The 14,530-nt window shown below is 39.2% G+C and overlaps 1 protein-coding gene across 10 annotated transcripts in view; it reads left to right on the top strand.

Annotated features, from left to right (window-relative positions):
• Positions 1-4,050, top strand: part of PPARGC1A (PPARG coactivator 1 alpha) — a 705,391-nt gene extending 701,341 nt beyond the window's left edge. For all 10 annotated transcript variants that reach the window (XM_051842182.2, XM_070069599.1, XM_070069598.1 and 7 more), the window contains one exon: positions 157-4,050. In XM_051842182.2, the coding sequence (XP_051698142.1) occupies positions 157-260 (104 nt within the window). In that variant the 3' untranslated portion in view covers positions 261-4,050. The remainder of the gene's footprint in view (positions 1-156) is intronic.
• Positions 4,051-14,530: the final 10,480 nt, after the last annotated feature.

Raw genomic sequence — 14,530 nt, 5'->3', positions numbered from 1 at the left:
GTGGGTATCCCAAGGGGCATTTTTAACAATGGAGCCCACTGCCTGCCCATATATATGTGTATGTGATGTTGCTATTGAATGAGGCTGGTGCTACTGAATTGGAATGGTTGAGGTAGTGCCTCAACCTGCATCTAACCTGGCTTGGGTTTCTTTCAGATTCAAACTCAGATGACTTTGACCCTGCTTCCACCAAGAGCAAGTACGACTCTCTGGATTTTGATAGTTTACTGAAAGAAGCTCAAAGAAGCTTGCGCAGGTAACATGTTCCCTGGCGGAGGATGACAGAGGGCTGGTGAATACCTCACGGGACAGTGCGCCCTTCCCTAACAGACAACTGAAAGTCATACTTAGGAATTTCTCCTCCTTTACACTCTCTGTACAAAAACAAACAACAACAGCAACAATACAACAACAACAACAACAACAATGGTTTACATGAACACAGCTGCTGAAGAGGCAAGAGACAGAATGCTATCCAGTAAGCACATGTTTATTCATGGGTGTCAGATTTGCTTTCCCTGGAGTCTCTCGGTGATGGTGTGTGTGTGTGTGTGTGTGTGTGTGTGTGTATGCATGTGTGCTTGCCTGGTTTGGGGGAAGTATGTGTGCGTGCCTGTGGGGACTGAGGGCACCTGACCAGAGTGTGCAAGGGCAAACCACTTCAAATGGCAGCAGTTCCATGAAGACACACCTAAAACCTAGAACTTCAAAATGTTCGTATTCTATTCAAAAGGAAAAAAAAAATGTCAGTTAAAAAGGAAAGAAAACTAATCAACCAACCAACCAATCAACCAACCTCAAACCACCCTAAAATGACAGTTGCTGGTGTCTGAACATCGGCCTCCGTACTCTATTTTTTAAGAAAGTGCAAAATCAACTTGAAGCAAGCTTCCTCTTGCAACGTAATGATTATATGACAATCCCGAAGAAACCACAGGTTCCTAGAACTAATATCCTGTCTTTCTCTCTCTCTCTCTCTTTCTCTCTCTCTCTCTTCTTTTTTCTTTTTCCTTTTGCCATGGAATCTGGTGGGAGAGGATACTGCGGGCACCAGAATGCTATACTTTCCTAACATTTTGAAGTTTCTGTAGTTCGTCCTTTGTCCTGACACCCATGTAAATGTCCAAAATGTTGACCTTCCACTACAAATTTTAGCAGCCTTGTTAACGGTCAAGCGTGTCGCTTGTTCAGTGGTTCTCTCTGAGGAGTGGACACGGTGTTACAGTACTAATGAGAGTTGGGTAGAACTCTCTGAGATGTGTTCAGATAGTGTAATTGCTACATTCTCTGATGTAGTTAAGTATTTACAGATGTTAAATGGAGTATTTTTATTTTATGTACATACTATACAACGATGTTCTTTTTTGTTACAGCTATGCACTGTAAATGCAGCCTTCTTTTCAAAACTGCTAAATTTTTCTTAATCGAGAATATTCAAATGTAATTATGAGGTGAAACAATTATTGTACACTAACATATTTAGAAGCTGAACTTACTGCTTATATATATTTGATTGTAAAAAACAAAGACAGAGTGTGTGTCCGTTGAGTGCAACCACAAAACAATGCTCCACGCACATCCACCCCTCCTTAGGTGAGCTTCCATCTCAGCATCTTGTCCAGCAACAGCCTCGTCCCCTACAGGTGTAACCACTTCTGCAATGTTTTTCCACATTTTCTTGTTGCTTGTTTTTCTTTGAAGTTTTATACACTGGATTTGTTAGGGGAATGAAATTTTCTCATCTAAAATTTTTCTAGACAATATCATGATTTTATGTAAAGTCTCTCAATGGGTAACCATTAAGAAATGTTTTTATTTTCTCTATCAACAGTAGTTTTGAAACTAGAGGTCAAAATCTTTTTAAAATGCTGTTTTGTTTTAATTTTTGTGATTTTAATTTGATACAAAATGCTGAGGTAATAATTACAGTATGATTTTTACAATAATTAATGTGTGTCTGAAGACTATCTTTGAAGCCAGTAACTCTTTTCCCTTGGCAGAGTATGATGATGGTATTTATCTGTATTTTTTACAGTTATGCATCCTGTATAAATACTGATATCTCATTCCTTTGTTTACTAAAGAGACATATTTATCAGTTGCAGATAGCCTATTTATTATAAATTATGAGATGATGAAAATAATAAAGCCAGTGGAAATTTTCTACCTAGGATGCATGGCAATTGTCAGGTTGGAGTGTAAGTGCTTCATTTGGGGAATTCAGCTTTTGCAGAAGCATTGTTTCTACTTGCACTAGCATGGCCTCTGACGTGACCATGATGTTGTTCTTGATGACCTTGCTTCTGCTAAATTCAATAAAAACTTCAGAAAAAACTCCATTCTGAGCATCAGGATGTCGTCTGAGTGTGGAGTCCCTGGAATGGAATTCTCTAACGTTTGGAGTGTGTATTTCAAGTTTCTGAGTTGAGATTCGATTACTGTTTGGCTGACATGACTTTTCTGGAAGACACGATATACCTACTACTTAACCGTTCTTTTCCTCTCTCTCACCCAACACGATCTTATAAAATGGGTTTCCACCCCCAGGCCAGTGCGGCTAATTTTGACAGCTGCATCATTTATCACCAGCATATTGTGTTCTGAGTGAATCCACTGTCTGTCCTGTCGGATGCTTGCTTGATTTTTTGGCTTCTTATTTCTAAGTAGATAGAAAGCAATAAAAATACTATGAAATACAAGAACTTGTTCAAAGGTTCTGCGTTACAACAGTAACACATCCTTAATCCGCCTAATTCTTGTTGTTCTGTAGGTTAAATGCAGGTATTTTAACTCTGTGTGAACGCCAAACTAAAGTTTACAGTCTTTCTTTCTGAATTTTGAGTATCTTCTGTTGTAGAATAATAATAAAGACTATTAAGAGCAATAAATTATTTTTAAGAAATCAATATTTAGTAAATCCTATTATGTGTTCAAGGACCAGCTGTGTTCTCTATTTTGCCTTTAAATTTTTGTGATCCAATTTTAAATACATTCTCCTTTTGCCCTGGATTGTTGACATGAGTGAAATACTTGGTTTCTTTTCTTACTTATCCAAAAAAAAAAAAAAGACACTACAGATTCCACCTGGAGAATTCATTTATCTCCCCCCTCTGGCCTCACAAATGTTGTTCCTATGAAGACAGTTTTCCTCCATGGACTTCGAATTGCATCTAAAATTAGTGGAGCTTTTGTATCTTGTGCAGACACTGTGGGTAGCCCATGAAAATATAAGCTGTGTTCCTTTTACTTTTAAATCTTTGGGAGAGAATATTTCAAATGAACATGTGTACCCCATCATCGCTAGAGGCAAATTTCAGCATAGATCTGTAAGGTTTCTAGATGACCGTGGGCCGTTGCCTTCATGCTGTGGTAAGTACCACATCTACAATTTTGGTAACTGAACTGGTGCTTTAGAAATGTGGGTTGTTTTTTTTTTTTTTTTAATTTGTTGGTTTGTTTAAAGAGATGTAGCAGAATAATTCTTCCAGTGCAACAAGATCTATTTTGGCTAAACAATGCCGTGAACGACGGTAGGGCTGTCAACATTCAGTGTAGCAGAGAGGGAACGTCTCCTTGTCGGGGTATGATGTTTGGGTCAGTTGACAAAAAAAAAGAAAGCTTTCCATGCCTGTAGATGTTGAGCTTACTGTAGGTAATGATTATGTGTCCTTTTTCGATGGCTGTAACGAGAACTTCAATCACTGTAGTCTAAGACCTGATCTATAGATGACCTAGAATAGCCATGTAATATAATGTGATGATTCTAAATTTGTACCTATGTGACAGACATTTTCAATAATGTGAACTGCTGACTTGATGGAGCTACTTTAAGATTGTAGGTGAAAGTGTAATACTGTTGGTTGAACTATGCTGAAGAGGGAAAGGGAGCGATTAGTTGAGCCCTTACTGGGCTTTTATTTCCACCTGCCAATTCTACATGTATTGTTGTGGTTTTATTCATTGTATGAAAATTCCTGTGATTTTTTTTTAAATGTGCAGTACACATCAGCCTCACTGAGCTAATAAAGGGAAACGAATGTTTCAAATCTACTTCTGCTTTTCTTATTTATCGTAACCCAACTGCTGGTATGTTTCTCAGATCAGTACACATTACTCACTTGTTATTATTCTATTTCCTCTCCGGCTTGCTCTTCCTTTTGCACGGCTTTTCCATATTCATGGATGCATTTCAACTCTCAGGTAATGTGCACCTTCTGTATTTTACCCTGTCTCCTTGCAAATGGCAAAGGCAGAGGTGGTGATTTCTATAATGAACATCCAGAGATGAAAAGTGACAAGGGCCTTTATCAAACGGATTAGCTCTATTTCTGTACTTAACCCTGGAAAGTGTATATTTTAAGTACCAGCTGTTGTCTCTAGGGATAAACCCAAAAACATGTTTGGTGTAGGAAACTATTCTACTGTAGATGAACTGGATATTTTTCTAGGCCTTGCAACAAGATGCAGACCCCCATGATATGCAAGTCATCAGGTTAAATATGGGATGAACTCAGCCACTGGTGAGTTTTACTGTCAGGCTGCTCATGGTGTTCCTAATGACAGACAATGCCTTATCCACACTCTTCCCTCTCCTAATTTCAGACGGCTGTTCCTATGCCCAACCACTTGAATCGCAAGACCCAACATTAGCATAGCATTGTGGAAAGGTTCCCAAACATATCTCAGCCCTCTCCCCCATGTCTCCTCTAGAGAAAATAATATTTGTAAATGTTGGAAAGGTGATAGACCTATCAATAAATCATTACAGCCTGCTAAGTAACACAAGAAACACTCCGCATGGTCCTAGTTGTACTTTATACCAGTGCAAATTTTGTGAATTATTTTATGAACATACACTGTAAAAACTTACTATTATCTCACCCAAATATTGTCTTCATCTACAACTGTGGATACTGAGCAGTCCTGAGGTTCAGTAGGTAAATCTGTTTTCAACTTATCTTCTACTGATGCGTAAATTGTGTGGGACAATTTTAATCTTGCTGGCTGGAACTGGCACAGATATTAGAATAATGCAAGTCACGGGTTAACTTTTTACTCTAATGTAGTGTTTGTGGGTAGAGAGAAAATCAGAGATTTTAAGAAACATTCCCAGCTTTGGGCTGGGAAAACCTGGTTAAGAAATAAAGGTTTCATTCCATATTGTCCTGAAAGCATTAATTCACTTCCCTTCTTGATGATACTAATGGCCAAAAAAAAGTCATATTTGAAATCAAAATTAGACCAACAAAAATCAATGAACAGTGAAATGAGCAGTTTATTTCAAAGGAGCTTGTCTCAATTCAAAAGTCCTGCAAACTAAATCTGTCTAAAATATATACAATGAGATATTGAGTTGAAATTCTCTTTCATCATTGTATATTTTCCTCTACTTTTGGGGGGTTATTTAGCTAATCACTGGATATAATTTACAGCCCTAATAACATCATTATACTGACTTGACACTACTATTCCCAGCTACACCATTGTAATGCAGTATTAATTGTAGAATATCTTAACTAAAGCATAGTTTTTACACTGTTTACTTTGTATTAGTCTTATATTTCTGATCCTCCTTGCTCTTCCTAGTTTCCAAACACATTAAACTACTATTATAAATCAATCTTTGTACTTTATCAAACAGCAGAGAGTAATAAAGAAGGTCACAATTCATAGAGGAGTTCCTTAGAGGTTTGTAACATCATGATTTAAATCTCAGGAAGATTTAATCAAAAGCTGAATTAATCCCTGGGGGAAAAGATGCTATATAGATTCTATTGATGGGGACAAAGCAACCTATTTCTTTTCACTGGTCTCTGTTAACATGTTGTGGGAAAAGAATTTTTTGGTGAAAAGAAAAATAAGATTTCCTTGGGGAACAGATAACATGCAGTAACCTTTGTGTCATGTTTCGTCTCTTCCTCGGCTGATTTTATTCTGTGTACTATGGTGTTGTCTGTTCTTCCCAGTGCATAGTTAATTTAAACGTCCTCCTCCCCCTTGCTCCCCTCCTTGCACGCCCACGTGATGCCAGCGAGTGTGCAGAGTCCTCAGAGGCTCCACTCCAGTCAAGCATGTGGAATGTGTGGGTCACATGGGCTGGTCTCCAGGCCTCCTCTGTTGTAATCAGGTGACTGCCCTGGGGCAAATTCTCTACATTCAGGGACACTCGAAATGTCCAGGAAGAAATGAACATAAAATGCAAGTATTTCAAGGAGCAGCCTGCACTGGAAAGCTCATTCCCTGTCCAGAATGCCTGTGAAGGGCACGAGGCCACTGCCTTCCCATGTGCCACCTTTCTGCCCACCGTCTCGTAGGAGTGTGACCATACTTCCTTTTAGCACAAAACCCATTGGTTGCCATCAGCTCACTTATACAAGGGGTGAAGTGGAATTAATTAATTGAAAAAAGTGAGAGAACTTTTACAGGAGAAAACCAAATGATCTTAGAATATTTCCATGATTAAATTAAATGGAGGTTATTATACACGCACATTTGCACACAAAGGCAAGAACCTTAAAATATTGTATTGTTTCAAATTTATGCCTATAGTCCTGACTGAAGGCTACTAGCTAGTGTGATCCTCGAATTTGCATATTGACCATTTGCATATATTTTCGTATATTAATTTCTAGGAGGAAAAAGCTGAATTATTCAGAACAATCTTGGAGTGATTTAGAAAAAAAATATTGTGCTTCTACTCATTTTTGTACATCAGGGGCACTTAGCAACATTATCTTTTTTTCCCCACATAGTTTTCTGTGATGGATTTTCAACAAGATGACATCCAACTGAAAGCCGAAATTAAATGGGAAGGAAAGAATGTTAAGTGGTAAAATCCTAAATAGCTTATTAGACTACTTAATTGGAGGGAATTTATTTTTGCTGCAGTTAGGAACTCTGTATTCAAGCTTCTCTTTAACAATACTAATTGATGAAAAAAGTGGCTATAGTAATATAGTTATCACACACTACCCTCTAGCAAGTCATTTACAGAAATTTACAGGTACTTTCCTTTGATCGACTTCGGTGTTGTTGAAAATCCAGTCTTGTCTTCATTCGTATCATTGCTTTCTCACTTCATTTCAAAGCAGGTCTCTGGCTTATTCCTACCATAGCTTCACAATGCACTTAAAAGACTTACTTAATTCTCAAAAGAGGATGGAGCGGTGCTTATTCCAAGTTTAACTATTTAGCAGGTTTTGCAGCTTGATCACTGTACCTTTTAATCAAATGTATAAGTAGTGTTTCATAGCGCTCACGGGCATTGCCCTCTGTAAGTGCTTCCCTGTTTGTTGGCAGGAATATGTGCGCCCTATCACAGAATAATGATTAATTACTTGCCTCCTAGAGAAGAGTACGTTAGTAAACTGGTCACACAGCATGTGATGTGGCTTTGTTACAATGTGGCTGTGTTACTTTCACGTCAGGTAACTTATTGATGAAGTGCACCGCATGGCCTAATTCTCCACTTATCTGTAAATATGGGTAAAGCATCCTGGTACCAATTCAGTGAGTTTCTTTCCTTAGGGTCAATGTTATGAACTGCAGTTCAGACTATCCAACAGCAAAACAATTGGAAGGAGAGCAAAAGTGGAGTTCACTACCCATTGTTTGGCTTCAGCATCTGGAGAGTGGGAAGAGATTTTCCATTTCCAATGGCAGATGTGATGGCATACAAAGAGAGTGCCAGCGTGCACCTGATGAATGCCATGATTCATAGACAGCTCATAAGAGTTTCTTTGTCCCATGTTGCCGGAGTTTCATTGAGCCACTGTGTGCCATGGCACAGGGCAGGGACTAAGACCAGAAAGGTCACCTGAGAGAAAGGAAAGGAATAAATAGAAGGTTAACCAAACACATTTGAACTTCAGGTACAAAGCAAGGTTTAGGCAGAGATTTCCCATGGTTGCTTATTTACTTTTTATGCTGACTCATTCCATGGGATTATATAAATAAAAGAAGCAATTGTACAGCGAGGGTAGTAGAGCTGTGAAGAAGAGAATGAGCCTTACAATGCTTGGGCCATGTGTGGGGGTGGTTCTGTGTCAGCTGGACAGTAATGGTCTTTAATGGCCTGGCCTTTGTTCAAAGGGGTTCATTAAAATCCTCTTTAATGCCATGCCACTATATATTCTTGGGAGGTAAGTAGGGATTTCCATAGCCAGGTTTTTGGATAGAACTTTTAAGTCTTAATTTTTGAATGATAAAGAGCTGACCCTAAATACGCGTATGATAAAAAAGGGTTCTTCCATTCCAGTGATGCACTGATGGAAGGCTTCTTTTATTTTCTAATTGATTCGGTTTTATTATCTCAAAGCTGCCATTTGCAACAAAGGGAGACTTCCTAGACTTTCAGCATTTTGGACATGACACTCGAACCCCCTCGAAAGTCATATCTGTTGGATACCAGGAGCTGTTTAACTTTTTTGTGCTGTAATGATTTAAAGACATGATTTGTAGGTCCCCCCCCCCACACTTTAAAAATTTTAGCTTTATCAATTCCATTTGGAAACCTGATCAACTTCGAGAGCTCCTTTCGCAGGGTCAGCGCCTAGTGACACACCTGCTTGTCCTGTTTTCTAGCAATTCAGCCTCTGGCACTGGTGTGGCTTAATCTGACCCTTTTCCTCTAACATCCTCATTGCAAGGTTAAATAAATCTTCCTGTCACAATAGGAATTGAATATGAAGAGCTGCCCTCTGCTTGGAAGTCCAGTAGATTCAGTGTGTTATGAGAGTGGTGTAGATAATTATAATGATAATGTTTACTGGGAATGTACTATCTCTTACTCAATTTGCTTAGCTGTTCATGTGGATTTTCTTAATTATTTCTCCAACCAAAGGATGAGGTGGGTATACAGCTCTTCCCATTTTAAAGATGAAAAATGGAGGCTTAGAGATTTGGGAAAATCCAGATAATCTCAAAACTTATTTTCTTAACTCTTTTGCTGTATATAAGGTTCCAAGAAAAAATGTTTGTGTTTGAAAGATGAATATTTTTTCTTTTGGAAGTAATTTGTTATTGAAAAGTTTGGGTAGTTTTTTGTTTCCTGCTGGGTAAAGCCATTCTAGGTTTGTATAGTATTATTCATTCTACATTCATTGAACTCCTCCAATGTGCCGGAAGCCATACTAGGAAGTAGGAGCAGAAGGGGACAATAGCTATTGGGACCTACTTCATAGCTAGCTGGCAATATAGTGAGAGTAAATTGAAATGTGTGTTTTATATAATAGCACTAGGACGCTCTTGCCAGGAATCTGAGTGTATCATTTCTCTATCATCTATCTCTCTATTTATCATCTATCTATCTGTCATTGTCTATCTACATACGGTATTCTCTGGAAAATACATTGCTGTATGTGCAACCAATGTCTACGACGATGGAAGCCAAGGAGCCTCATTTGAATCAGCAGGAATGGCACAGTGCTGTGATTCCACCTAAAAGCACTGAGAACTGTCTTGAGGAAAACAGTAGAACTCTTCTCCACATTCAAATGCATTGACCTTACCACCGAGGAATTAAATAACAAAATTCATCAATAGTTAGTCCCTCTTTATGGTTTTTCAAGCACTTTTACATTTTCTGATTCAAGATTGGATGTGACCAGTAATAGGCAAATTGACAAGCCACCTTTGAACCAAATGCTTCCTTGTTCCTGTGGCTGTATTCATTGTTATGGCACAAGTCTGGCTTGCATATTAGCTGTTCATGATTTCCGACCTTCTTGAAAGTTCTCAAAGGTATTTATTGGGATTTCTCTCTATAATGCTAAACATTCTCCAGTGAAGCCTTAGGATTACCACTGTGGACACTGATCACCAGATACTCACAGCCCCTGTTTGTAGATGGCCCTTTTGGGGTCTTATTCTTGTTACTGCTGGCACGAACGGTGAAGAAAAGGGGGGGCTCAGTTTCAGCATTGCAGTACATGGGCCCTGTCTCCAATCCGGTGGTCATGCTCATTGAGAATGAGATCAGTTAAAATCCTCAAGTGTGAAAAAGGGAGGTTGGTCATGACTTTCATCTCTGGAATTCTAAGAACCTTAATCAAAATACTCTGGGGATTGTGGTTTCCATGGAACAAGACCGGCTTTTGAGCAACAACTGGTTTAACAATGGTGGCAAAAAGAGACACTGTCACACTGTTTTAAAAGTGTTGGCAAGTTTTTATTAGAACACATTTCAAATAAACACATGAATGCTTAAATTACAGAATTGAGCCCCGTGTGTCTACCATGCAGATCTATGAGTTGTTAACATTTTCCTCAGTATGGTCAACATCTTGTAAATCCCATACCATTCTTTTCTTTTTTTGCCTTCCCACAGTGGTAAATATGTGAGATTCTCATCCATGTTTTTCTTTACTGCTCCATATATCCAAAAGTAAGATGTAGTGTTGTATGTTTTGAAAATTTTCTGAGCATTTTTCTACCATACATATCCTTTTGCAATTTGCTGGTAGTGCCTTTTAATGCAAATGCAATTAGAACAATTGAGCCTTGGTGTAAGCCAGAAGGAAATTCTTCTTTGCAGGTGTTTGGAGTTGCCTCAGCAGCTGCTCTAACTGTCCCAGCTAATCATTCTTCACAGCGTTCCTGACATTCATCTTGGTTTCCTATTTATCACTTTGGCTCATGGTTAGTGCATTTATGCAATAGCTTTAAAATCTTTGACCCTTGATCCACACCCTCATCTTGCTTATTGAATGGTTATAAAGTTGTTCCAAGGGAACAGAAGATCATAAACTCACACCAGAATTTGGAAACCCATGCCTAGGTAGTTTTGCTTTAAATAATTATTTTATTTTTCTTCTTTAAGTCAGAGATTTTTGCCAGACTCCTTTCTCTCCCATTGCCACTTGTGCATGGCCATGCCCTCTCCAGAGAGGACACTGGGGAGCCCCAGTACTGAGAAATTATTTCTTGTAATAGTAACCGATTAAACTAGTTACCAGCTGGAGAACATGTTTCAGCACTTAAGTTAATTGAACTGTTGCAAACTAAATATGATTCTAAATTGTTTCAGTATTCCAAAGCACTTCAAGCGTGCAGATAAAAGTGAAAAAAATTACCAAATTGGTTTGGAATGTGCAAATCAGGCATATAGTGCTGACTTTTAGATCTATGACCTGATAACTCTGCAGTAGGTACCTTGAAAAACTTTGTGGGATTTTTTTTTTCTTTTGCTTTTGCTGAGCTCTCCTTTGAAACCCCTGAACCACTACTTGAGGTGATAGTCCATAAATGGAAGTCAGGCTGCAATCAGAAGGGGAACTGTCTGCATCAAGGTTTTTCTACCAATTTGCCCAGAAAATAATCTCTTCATGATTCATTTCACGGGCCAAATAAGAAGGGAATTGTTGAAAGGAGGTTGAGCTTAATGGAGGAAATACAGTATTTTATTCGGGGAGAATCTGGCTAGAAGTTGGTTTCTGAGTCTCTTTGGAAGGCATAGCTCTTGGCATGGTGGCCCTCCTGTGTCTGCGTCCACTGTACATAATCCATGAATGTCTAAATCAAAGAAGAGGATGATCTTGAGCAGAATCTGGAGGGCAAAAGATGTCATTTCCCTGTCTTTCCAATCACTTCTTCTTCACTTCTGCCCTTTCACCCACACACGCAGAGATGACACGCCACTTCCACTGTCTTCTACTGTTGTGAATTTTCCAACACTCTCCATGGATCAGGTCGACTAGGAATAATGAGTTAGTTGTTTGAAAGGCTTAGATGGGCTGTAAGCCTCTTGAAAGCTTAATGCATCATCTTGAGTCAGAAATCACATAAGTCCATAGCATTTCTAATGTTCCTCTAAGGCTACACTTTCTCCCTCCCAAAGGGAACCTAGGGAGATGAAGTAAAATACCATATCAGTGGATTGCATGGACTCTATTTGAGAAGATAAATAAACTCAAAGGACTTGAACTAACATCAGGATGGGGTCTTAGTGGACAGAAACAAAAATGCTCGGGATCAGAGACAGTAAGACCCTGGCTTCATGCCACACAGTAGGTGGAGTCTGGGCTAGAATGCAGTCTGCCATTGTTTCAGTTACACTACAGGAATTCTGGTGCCGTATGTATGCCATCAGAACACAAACAGGCAACCCGTTGACAAGAACCAACTCCTGTAGAACAAACTGAGTCCATAAGACAGCAGGAATATTGATTGACCAATTAGGCGTGCCCGGAGGGACAGAATCAGCATTACAGATTCGGCAGCTATGGCCATACCATGAGTTGAAAGGTCTGAGGTGGATCTTTTCTCCAAAATATCTCCTCTATTATTTATAAATAGTACTGGAAATTCAACATTGGATGATTCATGTATTTTTAAATTAAGCTGGAAAAGATAAACTATAGCCATGGCACTCTGGCTCAAGTATATTTCAGATGAGTGCAGTTGGATTAGAGCAAAAGTGAGAAATTTCGATACCCACATCCTTGCCATCTGGAGGAAGCTAGAATAGTGACACTGGGTATTCAGAAGGACACGCAGTATGGTCTGTGCATCACCAACTTCATTGTCACGTTGACATTTGAGTCGGCTCCTCAATCATTAAGCATTTATTGAAACATTACTTTGAGCACTGTACTAGACGTAGAAGGGATAAATCATGTAGTACCTATCTTTAAGAAACCCCCAGCTGAGTCAAGAGCCATATATAGTATTCAACAAACTTGAAGAGAAAAGCCTACCCTCTTCTATTCATCAAAATGGAAAAATGAACTAATAAAAGACGCTGTCCTCAAATACTCTGTAATCTAATGGATACACAAAATGTAATGAGTATATAAGTAAGAAATGTCCCTAGCTGTATGGGAACAAATCCATTACTCAGGAGGGAGGAAGGACAGTGAAGGTTCCATGGAGTCTGTATTGCCTGAGCTGACCTGTGATATGTAGAATTGAGCAGTGGAGTGAGCAGAAGTGTTAACACTCCATTTTCCCCCACATATCTCCTAGAATTGAGAGCAGACAACATCTCTAAACTATCTCCTTAATGGCACCATTATGAAGGACTCAGTTCAACTACTGCTTCTATTACAAAGTTTCCTGATCTACCTGTCCCCACTCTCTGTTCCCAAATGTGTAGAAGTCATTCCTTTTTTTCCCTACACAGGCTACCTTTGGGGAAATTGTCTGCTGTGTAATGCTTTTAAATATCATTTGCATTTCTTTCCTAGCTTAATGGTTCTAATTTTGAATTCCTTGGATTGTACATCAGCTGGGCCAAGCTTTTTGGTTCTTTACCCAAGGATGAACTTGGGTCAGGCAAAGGGGCAGCTGAGAGCCGGGGTAGAGGGGCAGCCTTCCAGAGCGGCCCACTGCTCTAAGGATTCTGGTTGTTTTTAGGGGCACTTCCCTGGGGGCCCAGAGATTTCTGCTCATCCTGAGGATTTACAGAAGCTTGGAACATAGCACAAAAGACTCACCTAAGCTCAAATCAATGCATCCCGAGGATATTTGCTCATCCCTTCCAACTATCTGTCCAAAAATGCCTCATTTCTGCTATTTCTATGGCCAAAAGAATTGTCACATCCACGTGCATCCCTTATGCAGAAATCTGTTTATCGAGACGTAGGAGCCAGTTGTCTCACAATTTCTGCTTTCCAGGTGACTGATATTAATTAGTTTGCAGCAGGCACAGTTTATCTCTGGCTGAAACCAAAGCAGATGAAAATGCTGCCGAGCAATAAGATTATTTTTTCCTGAAACGACGAATGGGATAAAGATACTTATCTGGGAGAACAGGTTTCAGGTGGAGCTTCCATCAGCAGTACTTTGAAATGCATTGTTAGTCTATGGCTGATCCGGGAAAGGAATAAAAATAGCATGTCATATTGTGACTCCATTAACTCCTTTCCAGCAGAAGAAGCTGGGGTTCCTACACAATGACGGACTGGCTCTGGAAGTAGAAAGCTTGGCTTCGATGACTGTGGAGCTGCTCTTCAATATATTGGCGTGTCTTGAAAGTTATTGTTTATTCCATTCCCTCAAAGTTGTGGCCGTCCTTTAGAATTCCTTTCAGTTCCTCAGTGCAGGTGTTTAATCAACCTACTGCCCTACTGCTTGTTCAGCTATTAAGATTGTACCTTAAAATAGTCTCTTCTGGGTAGTACCTATTGGAATTAGTATTGAATCCCCTAAAAGCTGACAAACTGAGAAACAACAGGACACACTAACAATAAAATAATTTTACACCCACGATGTGACTCTAGAGCATTTATTTATTTACACCTGTTAGTCTGGGTTTCCTCAATAGAAAAAAGGAAAACAAAGTCAATTTGGTATTGTAGATATGATGTTTCCCGGACAATGCGTTTCCAAAAGACCTAGAAAACAATAAGCACACCTTGTCAACTTAGTGGCCCAGATGGGCAATGTCTTTGCAAACAAACAAACAACAATGGTGAAAGCTTAGGTCAAAATGATGCATTTTTGAAAATCCATTTTGTTTTAGTAATTATTAAATGTACTATCACACATTATTCCAGACGGTGCGTGTAAGACACGAACACAAAAGCAAAGC

Source organism: Oryctolagus cuniculus, chromosome 2 (genome assembly GCF_964237555.1).
Source record: "Oryctolagus cuniculus chromosome 2, mOryCun1.1, whole genome shotgun sequence".
Classification (NCBI taxonomy): domain Eukaryota; kingdom Metazoa; phylum Chordata; class Mammalia; order Lagomorpha; family Leporidae; genus Oryctolagus; species Oryctolagus cuniculus.
This window is presented reverse-complemented; position numbering and strand designations above follow the sequence as displayed.